General features: G+C 38.3%; 1 protein-coding gene across 3 annotated transcripts in view; it reads right to left on the reverse strand.

Annotated features, from left to right (window-relative positions):
• The window catches only part of LOC149531783 (uncharacterized), a 228,612-nt gene that overhangs the window by 34,004 nt on the left and 174,539 nt on the right, over positions 1 to 20,069 (reverse strand). Inside the window, exon 17 of one of the 3 annotated variants that reach the window (XR_016359263.1) lies at positions 12,762 to 12,841. The exons of 1 other annotated variant lie outside the window; for it this stretch is intronic. Coding sequence is in view for 1 of the 2 variants with exons in the window: in XM_089811894.1 (XP_089668020.1) it covers positions 12,832 to 12,841 (10 nt within the window). In the remaining variant the exon portion in view is untranslated. Of the gene's footprint in view, positions 1 to 12,757; positions 12,842 to 20,069 lie in introns of those variants that run through there. One more of the 3 variants, XM_089811894.1, reaches the window with a different exon arrangement.

The following is a 20,069-nucleotide window of genomic DNA, read 5'->3' on the forward strand; positions in this document are numbered from 1 at the left end:
AAAATCCGAAGAACATTCTTGTAGGAGATGATTGGAACCCAGTATTGAAGGCAGCAGCTTGGACGTATAAAGACTTAAAAGGAGTACCACCAGAGCTATGTGTCCACCGGATACCATTAATTGAAGGTGCGGTACCCGTACAAAAGCGGCCGTATCGAAGGAATAAGAACTATGCAGCATGGGCCGTGGAAGTTGCACAAAATAGGTGGAAGGTATGGCGTCAGAAGCGTTTAAAATTAAACAGATTTCAACCTGGTCAGTTAGTACTAAAGCATAATGAACGAAATGAAATAAGGCCTGGAAAATTAAAAGTTAAATGGGTTGGACCGTACAAGATACGGGAAGTTGGGTATAACGGAGCAATTAAATTATGGACACTGGACGGAAAAGAAATACCAGATGCCATAAATGGATCAAAGTTGAAAATATATAGAGAAAGAAAGGCTCCTCTACGGACAAACAATTGATGAATGAAGAAAAGTTGTTTGTAAATAGTGTATATATGTATAAAATTAAAAGTCGAATAATATAGTTGGTAAACTGTAGTTATAGAAGTATGAAGTGATAAAAGAGGCATAAAGTAAATGTACTGAGAGGTGATTTTTTTATTAAACTAATGGGGCCCGAGACTATATAGAGAAAATGGAAGAAAAGAAAAAATAATAAAGTGAATCATAAGAATAACCCTTGAGAAAAAGGCCGTCCGGCCTTGAAAGAAAAGTGGAGCAGTTTTGTTCACCGTACGGCCCCCAAGGACTTATGTTGAAAATAAAAATAATAATAATAAGAAAAGCCATAGTAATAAGTAAAGAAAACGATTCAAAGTATACCTTCAAATAAGATGGATGACCGTACGGCCTCAGGGGGACAATTAAGGACCGTACAGCTTGGGGAACATCATGAGCAATTATAAGTCAAATACCGTACGGCTTAGAAATAAGACATTGTACGGCTGTTGAATATTCTTAAAAGCTAGGACTCCGTACGGCCTTGAAAGAATTGGGAAGGATTTTTGACCACCATACAGCAGATGTGGAAGGGAATAAGCCGTACGGCCTGCTACGCATGAAGAAAAAGACCGTACAATGAGGATAAAAGCAAAAAGGAGACCATACGGCCCCAAGCAACCCGAAACATAGTTACAAAAAAATTGATAGCTATATGGCCTCATCATATGAAGGGAAACAAAGAATACCGTACTGCCCCTGGGCAATGAGGAAACTTCGTACGGATATCGTACGGTAGGAGAGCAATTGACTAGTTGATGAGACCTAAAGCTGCTGCTGTAGGCATGAGTGTTTGTGTCAGAGGAGGCACTTGAAGTAGGTGTTGGGCATGAGGTTGTCTTGGTGGATGCGTAGAGAGCTCGGGAGGAGCTGATCATCCAGTTGAAGGCAGTATGGCGACACTTGGCTCAGTGTAACCAGGCGTTAGAAACAGAGAAAGCAGCACATGTTGCTATCAAGGTCAGCTAAGGAGATAGTATTGTGTTAGCAGAAGCTACAGATGCAACGTGGGTTGGAGACCAATTTGGTGCAGGCATAGGATGAATGTGAAAGTGATGCGACAGAAACAGATCTATCTTGTTGTAGTTAGTCAATTAATGTATTTTGTTGTTAATTTGTCTCAGATATTTTGTAATTGTCGTCCGGAGACAACCTTTCTTTTGGGGGGGGGGATGATGTTGTCAGTAAAATGTATAATGTAGCCGACAGGTAGAATAGTATTCGAACGGGCGCATGACGCTTGAGTCACCCCTTCGGAAAGGTATGTGTACACGTCCTAGATGGACTTTGGAAGGAGTTATAATCGATAGATCATTGTAGTCATTGTAATCAGCAAGTGCATACATGAATAAAGTACTTGTTCTGAATTGAATCGCGTTATACATGTGTTGAACTTCTTAATCTATGCGGTAAACAATGGGCTGAAGTGTGGGCTCTCCTAGACAACATGGCTGTCAGCACAGCAATATTTCTATATGAACAAATAGTCACGAGATTCAGGATTAGACTCCAGCTATCAAGTGACTGAGGAGTACATTTTGTGAAACATACCATTAGGAGGATGACAAGTGAGTATAAAAAATTTCATTCTTTCTCGTGTCCTTATTATCCAAAAGCAAATGGCCAAGCAAAGGCCACAAACAAAGTAATAGTGGCAATCCTATATAAAACTTGTTGAGTAGAACGGCAGCACTGGGAAGAACGAATCCTGGCAGTGGTGTGAGCTTATAGGAGTACATATAAGGCCATTACTGGACACACTCACTTTTACCTTATGTACAAACAGGAGGTCGTGGTACCAATGGAACATATAGTACCAAGCATACGAATGGCAATCAAAAATAGATTGGGGGATGAGGAGAGCCTCACGGAAAGACTATAAAAGAGGACCTTTTCTCAATGGAGTACAGAGGTGGCCCAGCAAAGGCGAAAATTTTGGCATGACAATCATTTGAAGAAAATGGGTTTTAAACAAGGACAAGTGGTACTAAGATATAATGGGAAAAATGAAATAAAGCCAGGAAAATTTAAAGTTTGATGGCTAGGACCATTTAAAATATTTAAAATATCAGAAATAAAGGAGAATGGAGCAATAAAGTTATCTACATTGGATAACAAACCTATCAGAGACCTAGTAAATGGGTCTAAGTTAAAGGCATGTGAGAAAAGAAATAAATTGGCAAATAGCTATTTTATAAATATAGAAGAGGAAAACGTACGAAAAGCAAAAAGTGAAAGTGACGGAGGAGGAAAAATTAAACCAAGTCCTTATAAAGAGACAGAGTCACAAAACATCACTATATTTGACAGAGAAGTACAGGAAGAAGCAGCTAAGATAGTCGTACAGATATTTGTACAACAAGAAGGAAGAGTGGAAGTAGCAGTTGAGAAGACAGTCGTATAGACATCTATACGAGGGACAAGGGTGGCCATGCAGGGGAAATTCCAGACCATAGTCATATAGAAGAACAACATACGAGAGAAGGCATCGATAGAGGTATTTGTATGGCAACAAATATCCTCATCCGTACGACAACAATCCACATTCGTATGACATCAATCCTCATCCGTATGGCAGCAATCCACATTTGTACCATGTCTTAGGAATCTTTTATTCATGGAATGAGCTCTAGATCTGAACTGCCAAATTTCAACCAACTTGAGAATGATTGCACACAAGAGGAGTCAAGACTAATCACAACAGGAATTAGTCCAAATTCAAGGGGGGAAATTCAAGCCCTTCAAACTAACACAAATAGTAAAAGAAAGAAGGGTCAATTCAAATGGAAAAGAGGAAAAGGTAATCAAACATACAAGAAAAGAGATTAGTCTAAAGTACAATGCTACAAATGTACAAACCTGTACAAACTTTGTAACCCTCAAACCTAGCTTTAAACCATGAAGTTTCACACTTAAATGAAATTTAGCATATAAGACTTGGTCATCATCATTTTTGTGCTTTGTCATCTATAGAAAAGATTATAATAGGTTTACCTAGTCTAAAATCTGATCATATTGGAACATGCAAGGGATGTGCCATAGGAGAAAATAACAAAGGATCTTTTCCAAAAAGTGAACATAAATCTAAAGCCGTACTTGAACTTATTCACACTGACCTGTGTGGTCCTATGTCAATCATTTTACTACATGGTTTCCTGTATTATGTAATTTTTCTAGATGATTTCTCTAGGAAAACATGGATTTACTTCCTAAAACTTAAGGAATCAAATGAAGTGTTATCCAAATTCAAAAAGTTAAGGTATTAATCAAAAATCAAACTGGGAAGAAAATCAAAACACTCAGATCTGCCAATGGGGGTGAATATATTTCTGAAAAATTTAAAGAATTATGCACCTCCATTGGGATTAAGAGGGAGTTTGCAGTACATTATAATCCTCAACAAAATGAATTGGCAAAAAGGAAAAACAGATCTATCATCGATCCACTAAAGCCATGATGCATGATCAAAACATCCACACCTCATTCTGGGCTGAAGCTTCCAGCACCGCAATATACATTCAAAATCAATTTCCTCATTCAACCTTAGAGAACATAACCCCTGAAGAAGCATTTACAAGAAACGAGCCACATTTAAGTCACCTAAAAATCTTTGGATGCTCAGTGTATATTCATATTCCAAAAGAAAAGAGAACTAAAATAGATAAGATAAGATAAGATTATTAATGTCCAACAAAAGACCACAAAGTGTCTATGGGACAAAGAGTTACAACCATGAAGCTAACAACAGCAAGAGCACCAAAATGTGTTCGAGAAAGCGAAAAAAGAAACAAGAAACAAGAGAAGAAAAGAGAGGCCAAGAAAAGCAAAGACTAGGAGTCTTTCTTTGACAAAAAGAAATCAGTCACAGAGTAAATAGGAGCCCTAGACTATCACTATGAACTCGTAGAAGAATGCAGCTGACATAAATAACCACTACTGAGCCTAACAGATCTAGAATGGCCAATAAACTAGTAGAGCTAGATGGCCTTTTCACACCTCATAAAGGAGATAAGGGTGTGAAAAAGGCAATAATAAGTTGATTAGATGTATGTCGGTGAGCAAGTAGTGACTGTAAAGTACTAGCACGGAGCAAAGTGGCCTCTTGAAGATAAAGAGCAAGACATATCTGGTCACAATAACAGAAGAAAGCTGAGAGAGAACTGTAGTCTCGAAACAAACAATAAAATCTCCCTCTGATCTCATAAAAGATAGGACAACGGAACATAAAGTGAGTCTCCGTCTTGATCTCATCAACAGTACACAACTTGCAGATACATTCACCTTTGTCAATATGATGATCGGGCTGAGCATGAAGGTGGTGAGAACCAACTGTGAATGACCCTAGAGAGATACGCAGTGCATGACACCACCGTCAAGAAAGATAACTAGGATGAACAATAATCCCATTACTAATCCCCAGAAAATGCTCCGCATAGAAGGCCATCATTAGGTGTAAACCACCATGAGGGTTAGTTAGTCCAAGTAGTGGTAATATACTGTCTGTAAATATCAAGTCTGACATGCTCATTCAACTTCTACCGAGATGGGAGGAGATGAACAGGAGCATTCAATGAGAATTGATAAGGAGGAAGACGATCAATATCAATCCCAATCGAGCTAAGCAGAGAAGATGCTTGAGCATACCAGCAACAAGCCCAAGAGCTGGTATCAAAACTCGCAGTAGCAACAAAAGAGCAATAAGCTAGATAGGAGTATCTATCACGATCACCAACCAAATCCGCAAAACCACGCAAGCGATGAAGGAACCAAATCAGATTGAAAATGGCCGCAAGACTGAAAGGATGAGCACCAAACTCAGCAAAAATATACTATGAGGAGTGAACCTATGACATCTAATGATGCATCATAGAAGCAAAGTCTGAACCCGCTCAATCGAGACCCAATTAGAACCAAAGAGAGAAGAACCCCAGACCACGGAACCATAAAGAACAGTCATTGGATATAGTGAATCCTCCAAAGGTTGCAGGGTTTATATTCCAAGATAGAGAACTATTGAAATCAAAAGAGATGTAAAATTTGAAGATATTGCTTATAACCTTTCTAAAAACATCAAAGAATCAAATGTGGAATCAACCACGAAATTAGATGAGAACCCCATATTAAGAATCAAAGGGAGAGTCTCAGAAGATCATGTACTCCCTTCAAATTCAGAAAATGGTGAAAACCTTAACATTAAGAAAAGGTCAATATGGGCAAGAAAGATGATTGAAGAAAACAATATAGAACTTGATGACGTATTTAGAGAAAAAAAGAAAGCTCGAAGTCATTCATGCTATGTTACTCTAGTATCTAAACTAATAAAATCTAAACCTTCAAGTGTTAAGGAGAAATTATCATGTCAACCTTGGAAAGATGCAATGAATGAAGAATATCAATCTCTATTAAAAATGATGTATAAGATGTCGTACCTAGACCTAAGGATAAATATGATGTCTCCTCCAAATGGTTATCCAAAATCAAACATGCTCCAAATGGTACTATTGAAAAATACAAAGCCAGATTCGTAGCTTGGAAATTTTCTCAAAAGGCTAGAACTGATTATTTAAGACATTTGCTCCAATTGCTCAATACACCTCTATCAGAACCATTATAGCCATTAAAACATCTAAAGGATGGAAGATACATCAGATGGACGTTAAGACTGCCTTTCTGAATGGAGTTATCGAAGAAGTATATATAGAACAACCTGAAGGATTTGTCACTCACGACAAATATTCCTGTGTGTGCAAATTGACTAAGGCACTCTATGGCCTTAAACAAGCCCCCAGAGCATGGTACAAAAGGATAGATAGTTATCTCTCTAAATTAGGATACTCCAAAAATGAAGTTGATCCTAATATATATTTCAAAATATCAAATGGTAATATGATTATTCTTGTATTATATTTTGATGACTTACTAATAACAGGTGAAGACCACCTTATAGTAAAATGCAAACAAAATCTATCAGTTAAATTTGACATGAATGATCTTAGACTTCTACACTACTTCTTGGGTCTACAAGGATGGCAAAAGGAGAACTAAATTTTCTTAAAACCAAGGAAAATACATTGTTGATATCTTAACCAAATTTGGAATGATGGATTGCAAGACTTTGACCATGCCAATGGAAACAAATCTTCACAAGCTTAAAAATGACGAAATTGAATCTAAATCTACTGATCCCACTTACTACAAACAAATAATTGGATCACTAATGTACTTGGTGACTACTTGTCTTGATATCTGTTACACAACCAATACATTAAGTCAATTCATGTGCAAACCTAAGAAGATCCACCTCATGGCAGCCAAGCACATCTTATGACACTTGCATGGTACGATTGGACTTGGTCTTAAATATGGTCAAGTTGAGATTCAACTTCATGGGTACTCAGATTCTGCCTAGGTCAGCAGCTCTGTTTACCATAAAAGCACTACAAGATGTTGTTTTAGTCTTGGTTCAGCGATGACATCTTGGTTTAGCAGAAAGCAATCATCAATTTCCCTAAGTTCCACTAAAGTAGAATATATAGCTCCCTCCATGGGAGCCAGAAAAGCAATATGGTTAAGGAAGTTGCTAGTTGAATTATTTGGGAAACCTTTAAAACCTACAAGACTTAATCTTCTAGTTTAGTTATTATATTTGCAACAATCCTTTCCCTTAACATGGTATCAGAGCCAAACTGTAAATGTAATATAGAATATGTCACTCATAACCACAAACCATTGATACATTTGATAACATGGAGTATATAAGAAGTTGTAAAGTGAGTTCAGAGAAGAGGATAGAATCCCAAGGAGGATATTCAGGGATAAGTCTCAGCCAGGGATGGTTCTGCAATAGCATCGGGGAAAGAAGAAAAAGGCATTGAATTAGTGGATAATCATCACAAGCTCATGGATGTGGATAAAACACTTCGAATGGGGATTATTAGCGGCTAGAACATGTCAATTATAGTGGTAATTCATCCCATGTGAATGCTGAAACTGGAAGCAAAGTATCAGAATTCTGACATAATAGTGTACCTTGGAATCTATCTTGGAGGTGAAGGTGGATCCAAGAGACATCAAGTGAAGGGGATTGCCATAAATATAGGAATTACATATCGATAATTGCAAACAACTCAAAAATTGAACGGCATATCCATTGTGGAGTCAGAAAAGAGATAGTTGAATCTCCAAATACTATTAGAACAATAAACTAATATCAACTATCCAAGTAGAAGTGATTAGTGTTTGCATATTCCCAAATATGGGGGAGGTAACACTAAGAATAAACATCTAAGTTATTAATGACGAAAAACATATTAATATGGACGTGTTGAGTATTAGTTATATGTTATTTACAAAAGAACAATTATTAATATTGTGAAGTATGGAAGAATTTTCTGGAACATTAATTTTAACATGAAAATTGCCTTTAACAATGTACACAACTGAATGAGTCTCCATATTCAAACCTGATCTCTTGGGCATAGAGAAAATATATATTAACCAATAAACCAAAGACATCATTTTCCGTCGCCATAAGTATTTATTTCGTATGATCTAACAAGATTCCTAGCTGGATGATGTAAATTCCTTGCATCTAATGATATCAGATATATCTACATTCAGTTGGAATTTAGCAGAAATTATCGAAATAAACTAGAGATTCCAGTCACGAAGCAAGAAAGAGCTTGCAATATAATAGGGTAATTGTATCAACACATCCATTCTAGCTAAGAAAATTCAAGATGGCACCATTGGCACAAGAGGCATTCTACCCTATATTACTACTCAACATAGGTTTCATATAAAGGAAACAATTTATATCAGTTGAACATATGTGAATACATTCATGCACTCAGACAAGAATGGTAAATTTCATCGATGTCTCCACCAGAGGAATTGATCAAGTTGCAACATTCAATAACATGATAATCATCAAACAAGAGTAATGCAGTAGAACTTATTAAAGTGCACATCACACATATTAGACAAAATAGAGCCGAGACAAAATAGAGCCAACTCAGTTAAGCATTACCTCTGAAGTATTTGAAGGCAATATTTTGCGAGGTTCCAATTTACTATAGGAAGTCATTTTATAAGTGGGGTACCAGTTTACTATCATTCTGATTTATAAATGTGACTCATCGACACTAAAGTCATTACTTGGTGTACAAATTATTTTTTATCGCAAACATTCAAAAGGTGGTAGATTTGGGCATGGGACTCCTGAAAACAAAAGATTTAAGCATATTGGCGTAATTGCCTTGACAAAGCAACGAGACCTAGTTCAAGCTAGGAAGGATTAATTGATTCAATCTTAATACACTTGTCAGGAGCAAACGTGTTTGCTGCATATATAACTGTGGGTCTTCCTGATGACATCAAGTAATTGAATCGTTGTAAATGGGCTGACTGTAACAACTACCTATTGGTATTGTTCCCAATTGAACATTCATCCACAGACATTAGGAACACATGCGATTCATACCTGAACTTTCCTTGCGATTTTATGCTTATGCCCACTTGTTAGTTGTTTTGGCCTGCAGAACTATATATTACATACAGTCAAATCATTTTACAGAGAGTGAACAACATGGACAAGGAAGACATCCAACATGGTGCAAAATGTAACTATAATATAATCAAGACGTACTTGTGGCTAAGTAATTTCAAATATACCCACGAGCATTCAATTGATGTTATTTGTCATTATCATCACCGTAAGTGTAGATTTTCCCAGTGACGCACTCTTTCAAGTACAACATCTCTCTCACCTTCCCAATGTTCTTGAAGCAGTATGTGTGCAAGGGAAGATGGTATAGAATGTCTACGCCTAACAGCTTTGATCTGAACAAATGCTCCTTCAACTGTGAATCCTCTGTCATCTATCCATTGGCAGAATCATCCTTCAGTATTTCTTGGTATTGACTAGTTGAAGACTCAAAATCTTATCACCGGTTCTATATATATCAATTGCAAGCCCTTCTGTTATTGACAGAATAGTCATTCATATTAGGCATGTAAATTCATTGCCTACTAATATACAAGGAAAGTCATTGGACATTCATTGCTGACAATTTATCTCAACCATCCTTGGACGAAAAGAGCTTCTAAGGGAGCCGTTAGACGATATGACTTCCCAGAATCTTTGTTCAGAGGGAGAATTGCAAGGTGCTATAAGAAAGAAAAGTTTGAGGTGAAATTCCTTGTAATGCATTCTTCTTTGTAAGTGAGACGCTTAAGGTGAAAACCCTTTGTCCCACCCTCTAGGAGCAGCTATGGTGGATACACCCTCTACCATGGTTCATGGTTGATATCATGTGAGTTTCTAGATAATTCTGTTGGAAAACATCATAAGAGGTAATGATCTTTCATCGATGTTTGTGTTGTAAGGTCGCTATTGTAAGGTGGCAATCTTAACAATGGCTTGACCTGCTATCATGATGGACTACATTAAGTTGTTGTCCTGAGATGTGCCAAAGATCATGATAGCGAACATCTCATGATAACTTCAATAACTTGTCCAAGAATGTGTTAGAGATCATGATACTACATTTGTTGTTCTTGAGTGTTTGATCTATTATCATGATAGACTTCATTAACTCGTTGTCCCTGAATGTGTTGGAGATCATGATAACTAACATATCACAATAGACTACATTAAGTTGATGTCCTAGAGTGTCGGAGATCGTGATACTTGTCATAATGGAGACTACTTTGTTGTCCCTGAGATCAAGTGTAACAACCCGTTTACCTGGGTCTTAATTAACAACTTAACATATCAAAGAAATACAGTTATTACTTCATTTTCATAGGAAGACAGTTAAATTAGTTTCGTTCATATAAAAGAGATTGACAATTAAAATTAGTTAAACAAAATCTCTTAAGTAAGAACTTAAAACACTATCAATGAATTTACTGTAGAAATTAAAATCCACTTACCATGGAATTTGAGCCAAGAAATCATTGTAGGGATGCTTCTGCAACCACCCAAGTTAGTCCACAAATACCACTATAACAATATCAAATAACAACTACCATCCATTACTGCTATATCATAATCAAATGACAATTACCATTAAACACCACTATGTCAATTAGGGCATCGATTACCATTGGATCATTTAGGGCATCAAATACCACTGTATCAATTAGGGCTTCAGATACCACTATATCATTTAGGGCTTCAGATACCACTGAATCAATTAGGGCTTCAAATACCACTAAATCAATTAGGGCTTCAAATACCACTGTGTCTTTCCTTTCTTTTCGATTTCTTATCTGTGACATTAACTACTTTTAATAATTGCTTTTAACAATTAACAGGAAATTACTAAAATCACATTCAATTGAAATAACTAGCTCAACGATTAACTATTCACAACTATATTCATGTTCATCTAAAATAAATAAATTAAAGGTTAACAAGCACAATTGTATTCATGATCAGTATAATAACTAGACTAATGATTAACTATTCATAATTGTATTCATGATCAACTAGATTAAAGACTAACATAATTGTATACAAGTAAAGTAAATGCTTAACAAGAAAAGAAGGAATGAAGCATACAAGTATCATTGGAGGATCTTTAACTAGTTGTGCAAGCCTCGACTTTGGTGAGAGGAGAAGCATTGACATAGGCTTAACCTCTCAACCTCAGACCATACTTATCCTCACACATACTATTATATTAAAATGGCCCTCCCTACCTCAGGATCAGGCTTGGGATGTTCTTCAGTCTAGCCACATGAGCATCTTGGTGTTTTGAGTGTCCACTCAATTATGCCTACATAACTGGCACTACGGACATCAAGTGATCATTAGATGGCACATATGCCTATAAACTACCTTGGCCAAGGATTTCTGATGGGTTCATTTACTTGACCACCACCGCTCGACTTGACAACAGGTTCTATTATAGGGATAAGCATGAGCTATTAAATATATTTCTCTTGAGTTAATCATGTCTGATTTCTCCTTGTTTTCTTGCACATTTAATCCACCTCTTCATCATTTCATGGCTACTAGTTGGTGAGTTCCAGGTGCATTAAAAGGTTTATGAGCTCTCTGCTCTTTTTACACTTCTTCACCATTCCCTAGCTACATTGCCAGTGAATCCCAGGTGTTTCGAATAAGTCATGAGCATTCTGCTCTTAATATCTTTTATCACAAATTGCAACAACATAAAGCATATTCTTGAGCTCAACATAACTCATTGAATAGTATTTCCAATTCAGATATTAATATACTTTAAGACACTTTAATATGGGTTGTATCCAATTGACTTGTGAAAGGAAAAAGGAGTGATAATAAGGACACTGAATAAGGAGCATCTCATATTGAATCTTGAAATGATAATTATCTAAGACGCCTAACTGGCTGCTTTGGAAAGTAATAAAATAATATGGTAATGTCATAACATGACCTGATGTAAACTCTTGATATGCTTGAATCCCCTGCAATCCGAACTGGAATCTGTTCTTTCTTTGTTGCAGACATTTCAATACAGACTTACTCCAAGGTTTGAGTTCTTACAGCAAAAATTCTATGACAATTGGATGCATAGACTAGAAGTCAATATAATGAACTTCGGCTCATCGGATTATGTGGGTTCGAATGCTAAAGACGTTAGAAGAACAAGGAATGCAGTAGAATGGAAGGCTAATGGTAATATGATAACAAAGAAATGCAGTAAGAAGGTTGAGATGTGCCGAAATACATCCAAGGAATGAGTTTGAACGTTGAGGCAGTCGAGCATAAATAAAATAAGTGTCGGACTTCATACACGGCTTAAGTTAAAGGAAGGTTGCGCCTTCTTGGCTTCCGCCGGTTATATAACATATGTCAATTCGAATACCAAGTGTTAAAATCGATAAAGAAAAGAAAGGGAAGGAGAAAGAAAATAAAAGAAAATAAAAGGTTGGAAGGAAAAGTTGGAAAGGCTATAGTTTCAAATATTTATTATTATAATATATACTTATATACGTTCATGTAAGTATATTAATGGGGTGACATCATTAAATTACATTATTCTAATGTATTGGTGCCATTTCATTTTTATATTTATGTGTACATATGTAAGTATTTAAATATAATAATACAATGAAGATCAAAAAATCTCTTGAGGTATGCTTTATATTTTAAAAATTGATTATTTTATGTTTAGATTATTTTCTTAAAAGCTCATGTTGGTCTCATAAATGTATCATGTAATCAAGTCGTTGCATCCTTTCCAAGAAGTTCAAGGTCATACCTACCGATTCTGATGACTGAACTAAGCGAACATCCCATTCCGGTGATCCCATTTAGCAATGCTTCCCCCCCTCGTCATCTTCTCCTACAATCACCCATAAAAACACTTTCTACCATAATAATAATTCTATAATAATTCATAAAACATAATAATTGATATTTTAAATCAAGCAACTGCTAATCATCCAATAACAGTTAATGGTTAATGACCATCTTCATTAACAGTTAATTCAATGTATATAAACAACTACCTATTTCACATGATCATGAAAGGATAATCCGTTAATTCAACAGTTATGAACAAGTTTAAAATTAGATCAAAATTTTGGGATGTAACATACCATTCCCCTTGTGTTTTATTGTCCTCGATGAACTTGAAATTGTAACGAACATTATAAAGGAGAATTTAAAATTGGAATGTAAGCACATTCAATATTGTCCTGGAGTGTCAAAAATCAGTTAACTCATATCTTTCTACGATATGATATTCTTGTCGATATGCATCTTGGTGTTGATGCTAGTGCTCATATCATAAGAATGTGAGATTGATAAGATTGTTCATAATCAGATCATTGTTTTCTCATATGGTTGTGTTGTTTAAATCTTCCCTTGCTAAGAAGTGTTTGTAAAATAACATCTCTCGGATTATATGTGATTTGATGGATATATGTTGATATCCTTAAATAAGTCATTCCAAGAACATCATATTGAGATGATATCTCTCTATATGCTTGAGAGCATAATGTGTTTTTAACGTGTCCTATAACAATCCTTCCTAGCTAAGAGGGAGTGTTAATATTGTAGCTTCAGTCGGATTGAATTGATCTAGAGTTAATCTCCAATGATTATTGGCTAAACATTATTGCATTTAATTAATCATCAATTGTATATATATATATATATAGAGTATATAATGTCTAATGGTTATTAACTTACCATAGCCAATATTAATTAACATAGAGACATGTCTCTTCTGCTCCTATATATATATATATGCATTTGGATCTGTACTTGGAACACAAAAATAATTGAAAGTGTAAATTGGTTAATATCAAATATCTTGGTAATAATTTTTTGATTTGTAAATTTATCTTATTTTTATAATGTGTAACTCTCTCTTTCTTTGTCTTCATAGGTTGTTAACTCCTCTACAGCTGAGACGAATCCAAAAACATATTCTTTCATCCATTTAATAAAGCACAATAGAATGCACTCAAAAAGAGATAACTTGGTATATTTGCTTTTCAACTTGCATCTCCTTTTCCAAAAACAAGCTGGTTCCAAGAAAGGAGCAATGAAGTTGCAGGATATTGAGCTAGAGCCTACTGACTTGGATACTTTTAACTTCCCAACATATTGCAGTTGAGGAATCCAAAAGCCAATACGGTTCTAATATAGAAGGCAGCAGCTGTACAACTTGTGGTTCATCTAATACGCCTACATCATCTAATGTCAATAACAATGATGATATTGATGATTTTGAAAATCCATTTGATAGTTTAAATTTGAAGCTAAGTAGTGAACTTGATATTAATAATTTAGTATTGAACTTGAAGTTTGAACAATGAATGTTATATCATTGATATTTCAAACAGAATTCAGTTTTATCGTTTTATGGTGGTTTTTCTGTTTAGATGATGCTATGTGACATTCTAATCTTAATGCACAATCTGAAGTAGGATCCATACCAGGACTGGTAACATAGTGTCAAACCATCTTAACAACCCACGTGGATGGATCAAACAAATAATTTCCAAATCCAGAGAATGCTCAGAAATGCTGATTGATGTGTTCAGAAAAAATCTAACCACAATAAGCTGGTTGTCCTAAACTGCCTCCCATTAAGCATTACGATCATTTTTCCCATCATCATTGCAAGACAAACCATATAATCTTCAACTAATAATGTAACTAGTGTATACCATACTGACAAAGTCAATGACTTTGCTCTGTCGCAAATGTTTATCTTCCCATAAGTATGAATATTGTGGCTTTAACTTTTATTTGGGGTTTTGAGGGCAGGGAGTTCAAGGATTACATTTTAATTATAATCTTCTCATGACATGTTATATTTCATTGTTTATGTATTGTCCACCAGTTCATCCCTAAATGTTGGATAGCTGCCATGATCAAAGTATTACCCAAGACACGGTGAGGAACAGAAACAAATATCCTTAAGCAACTTGTATTGTTACTGTTGACTTACACTGTAACTATCAAGTAATACAACTATCTAGTAGCTATTATGAGCACTACATATCTTCTATTGATTACAATCTAATAAAAAAGCTTGTTTTGTAACTGTCAACTATATCCTAACTGTCAAGTAGCTTATAACTATCAAGTGCCAACCAATGTTCCCTGGAGTTTCCTGACGGCGGAGATGCGAGGTCGTGGGGACGAGTTTTAGAGATGGGGAGATGAAGGGCCTAAATTTTGGGATGGCAAGGAAGCAGCGTCAAAGTAGTCTTGGAGGGGGTGGCATTGGTATAGGTGTTTACCGCATAGATTAATTAAGTAATGCACACAGATAATGAACATGAACAGCAACAGCAGTACTCCTTTACTCACATATGCCAAAAGATTACATAACTGATGATAAGATGCTTTACAATGATCCCAGACGAAGTATAAATACTTTCTGCCGAACCTTCCCGAAGGGGTCCGTCAGCTACGAAATAATCCTAATCTACCCATTGGCTACAAAATACAAAATCTCTGACAGCATAACCAAGTCGGCTACAACATGCAAAATCTACCACCGACATCACCCCCCCAAGAAGAAAAGTCGTCTCCCAATGACTAACAAAATAAGAGACAACCCACATACAACAACAAAAAATACTAGAAAAAAGATGGTGCCCCTGAAGAGTGCTACTAGCAATGCAACTCATACCCCTGATCTTTTCAGATTCGCAAATTCTTTTAAATCTGTGAATTAACCTCTACAGCCTCCTTCAGAAGAAGCGTCGCATCCATAGCCTGCATCTTGGCTAACTGCAACTCTTGTTCTGCTGCATCCTTATCCCGCACAACCGCTTCCTTATCCCTCAACAGTGCTGCCCACTCAGCTGCCCACACTGCCTGCTAGCTAGCCAAGTCCACCGCTAACTTCTCTCTAGCCTCCCTCTCAACTGCCAGAGATCTCTCGGCTACAATCCTGTCTGCTGACATGTCCGCCTCCGCGCGCCTGTGAGCATAATAAACCTCCTTATACAGTCCCACAATCTTGTGCGCCAACTTCTCTAGCGAAATGTTGCACAGACCCAACTCGGGGTCGGTGGCCCAATCCGCCAACATCTTTGGTGTCTCAACTGCCAGCCAACCTCTCTCCTCAAAACATGAACGGAACAGCTGCAAACAAATCCCCTTGATGTAAGCTCGAACCAAATGCCACTCTCTCGCCGAGTCATATCCTACAATGCCACATTATGTCCCTTCTTTAGCGCAACCTTCATAACCCTAAGGTAGTCCTTGCACCTATCCTCATCCAACTCATAATCCTCCTTCACTACGCCTTCCATCATCCATTCTTCATCACTATTCTCTGCCTCATCTGCGGTGGCCATGCCCACATCTGGCGTGGCCTCCTCTGCTCTCAGCGCATCCTCGGCCTGTGGCACCCCCACCTCCTGAGGCTCTGGTACTGTAGCTGATACCCCTAGATGCCTGGGAGACTGAATGGACGGACCAACCTCAATAGGGATGGGTCGGAACTGCTATCTGAGGAACGCACTCACTCTATCCATCACCTCCGACTACTCTGACTATGTGGGCTTCATGCTCTAATGCTGCTGCTCTGGCTAGGCTGATTGGACTGACTGTATTGGCTCGACCTCTACTAACAAGAAGGACGAAACGGTCACCACTGCATCACATTTGATCACATCCAAACGAACCTGGGGCTCAGGCTCCAACGGTGGCAACTCTACCCTCTCCGAGACTGGCTCCGCTGGTGCAACTGGAACAACATCTGCCACGACCGTGGAGAAAGTAACACCTAAAGTGGTCGTCAGTGCCACATCTATCGTCAGTGGAACACCCTCAGTCACTGCCCATGAAACATCTGCTACCGCCAGTGGGGTCATCACGACCGCTGCATGACGTTCACCAAAAGGAGGAATGTGTGAAGTGGAAGCGAACAAGTGCGCCCAAGTTGACACCTATGGCTGGGTGGAAAATGTGGGCTCACTATCTGCTAGTTATCTGCCAACTTCTGCGGAAGTACTCTCTTCCTCATACTCTGCTCCGCTACTCTCCGAAGTCTCCTCCTATCCACTGTCAGTGTCCCCGTGAGCCGCTTGCAATACCCAAAATACCTTCTTTTGTTCCGCTACTGTCCCACCCCTGTCCAGATGTCTCCAATAAAATATCGGAGGCTCTCCCTGTGCCAACTTTCCCAGAGGTGGTGCCTCAAAATCATCCATTGGTATCTGATTAACCGTTGCCTTCAGAAATAAGCCAATTGCATGATGCGGCATAAAGAATGTGCAGTGTTGGAGTGTCATGAACTCCATCCTGTCAGCAAAAACTATAGCCCAATCATACACCGTGTCGTTCATGAATACTTTCTGAGGCAATGCTATATCTGAAGCTCGAGTTGCCCCTGTCAGCTTGCTCTTGATAACGTCCATAATGCACCTCTAGTAAGGTTCCGCCGAAGCCCTCTGCATTTAGACCCCTTGATCACTGACTCCATCTCGTCGGGTGTAAGATCGCGGCCCACTAATCGAATCCAGTGTTCCTTCTGTTCTTGAGAGAGCTTGTGATTCTTGATTTCCACCTTCTTACCTCCAGGACCAGGAATACCAAAAACCCTCGTGAAATCTCTAGGCTTAAAAGAAACTGTCATCCGATGCTTCTTGTACAAAAACGTGCTTGTTCTGTTGTGCCGATTATATGCTTCTATCATGGTCCGCAAAACTGATTCAAATAATCGGATAGAAAAAATTGAAAGTTGAATGGCCCAATGCACCTGTGCCCGTATCAAAATTTGCTTAACCAGGTCGGCGTCTGGAGTTTCTTGCCACCACTTCCAGCATTCGCTACCATTGAGTCCCTCAAACTTGATAGTGAGGTGAGTGAGTTCTGCCCTTACTTTCTGTTTCTTACTGCTGGAAGTCGATGGCCTTGCAACCCAAACTCTAGATGCTAAAACCCTTGCATTCTTCTCCATAGTTGTCTTGAGTTGGTTCTTCCACTGCTTTCATTTCCTTGCAGATTCCATGCAATAACAGCTCCTTTCCTCCTTATATAGTATATGGTTCCTCCTATTGCATGCAGGCCAAACAAATGAAGTGCTAGCTAAATAACCATCCGCAGAAGAATTAAAAACACTCCGCACAATACCATCCATGGAAGAGAAAAAGCTAGCCACAGGAGAGCTTCAATCCAAGGGAAATAGGAGACGTTCCTGAAGATGAAGGTAAAGGCGTGGGAACCCCACACCACACACCAGCTCTACAAAAAAGGCAACACAACCCCTCGAACTTGCAAGCAACCCACACAAGATATACGCTTTGCTGGAACAAGGTGAAGCCGTGGAGAATAGACTGTGGAGCTAGACGAGAATGTCCTTCAAAGCCCGCGAAAAGGAAGGAGAATAGTCGACTTGCGGAAATGAAATCTCGGCAGTCCAAGAGGAAGAGAAAACCACCAGCTTAAATGAAATCTCAGCAGTCCCTGAGCTTAGAATCCTCAAGCATCCTACGAAAATACATAAAATATCCGCAAAGACAAATTGATACCTGCGGAAAAAGACAAGACGAAGTCTTTCACAGGTCTATGCAGAATGCCGAACACACATGGAGAAGCGAAAACCTTGCGAGAAAACAGCATTTACTTTCTATCCAAGGATGGCTTCCTAGTTCCCGCAGGTTGCTACTCCTCACGCGGATTTCTATTTGCTCCGCAAATGCCTTGAGTTATGTTCACTCCAGCGGATGTCTTTGTTCCCCACGGCATAACTCTTCTACGAACACCCTTTGTGCCGGTTCTTTTTCTCATGGCCTCGCCATCCTGGATTTGTCATGCTTTGATATTCGCAACGAGAGACAACGGATGAGCAAAGGAAGGAGTCTTTTAAAATTAAAAAAAATCGACAAATCAAGAATGCTCAAAATGAGTAACAGATGATGCCGAAGAGAAGGGAAAACATAAGTAGTTGCCAGAAAGAGTGTGGAATCGGAAGAAAATGACAAAAATAGTTTGTTTCATGCAGTTTTGAGTGAGTTTCAAAGTGCTTATTTGGTCTTGGTGGCGAGGGGCACTGCCCCTCGACCCTACTGGAGGCGATGCCCCCTAGACCCCCAGTCGCTGCGGTTATCATTCGTGGGGAGTGTGACCAGTTGATGAGACCTGGAGCTACTGCAGGCATGGAGTATCTATGTACCAGAGGCACTTGGAGTAGATGTTGGATGTGAAGTTGTCTTGGTGGATGCATAGAGAGCTCGGGAGGAGTTGATCATCCAATTGAAGGCATACAGCGACACTTGTCTCCGTGTACCCAAAGTTGGCAACACAGGTGGCTATCAAGGTCAGCTTGACTAAAGAAGACAGTATTGTGTTTGCAGAGGCTGCAGATCCAACATATTTTGGAGACTAGTTAGTGTATTATGTTTTGTTAATTTGTCTTGGATATGTTGTAATTGTATTTTGTAATTGTCGTCCGAAGACAACTCTCCTTTTGGGGGGATGATGTCGTTAGTAGAAACTCTGTAGCCGACAGGCTCATGTTGTCAGTAAAGATTTTGTAGCCGACAGGTAGATTAGGATTGTTAAGTAGCCAACAAACCCCTTCAGGAAGGTTCGGCGGGAAGTATTTATACCCCGTCTGGGATCATTGTAAAGCATCTTATCTTATGCTCTGTATGTAATCTATTGGCATATGCGAATAAAAGAGTACTGTTGTTGTTGTTCGTGTTCATTATCTGTGTGCATTACTCAATTAATCTATGTGGTAAACAATAGGAACTTAAGTAGATCAAAATCTTCAAGGTAAAACCTACAATATTACAACTCTGCAACTACCCAGTGAGTGGCAAACTAATTTTTTGAAGTTACATATTGCATTTTGTATGTAATGTCATGCATCAAATAGCAAGCAACTTGGGCGCATCCCCAGCAGAGGTTGCAGAGGTGGTAGTTCTCTGGGGGAACATTTCCCCAAGTCTTGAAAATATTTCCCTATAGAGAACGCGAGTTCTTTCAGGGTGGCATGTCCCTGTGGAACAATTGTACCAACTAAACCATAACTGTTATGAGCATTGCATGTCTTCTACTGATTACTACACAATAAAAAAGAAGTGTCTAAA

Source organism: Cupressus sempervirens, chromosome 11 (genome assembly GCF_028749045.1).
Source record: "Cupressus sempervirens isolate cs-2001-9-10 chromosome 11, ASM2874904v1, whole genome shotgun sequence".
Classification (NCBI taxonomy): domain Eukaryota; kingdom Viridiplantae; phylum Streptophyta; class Pinopsida; order Cupressales; family Cupressaceae; genus Cupressus; species Cupressus sempervirens.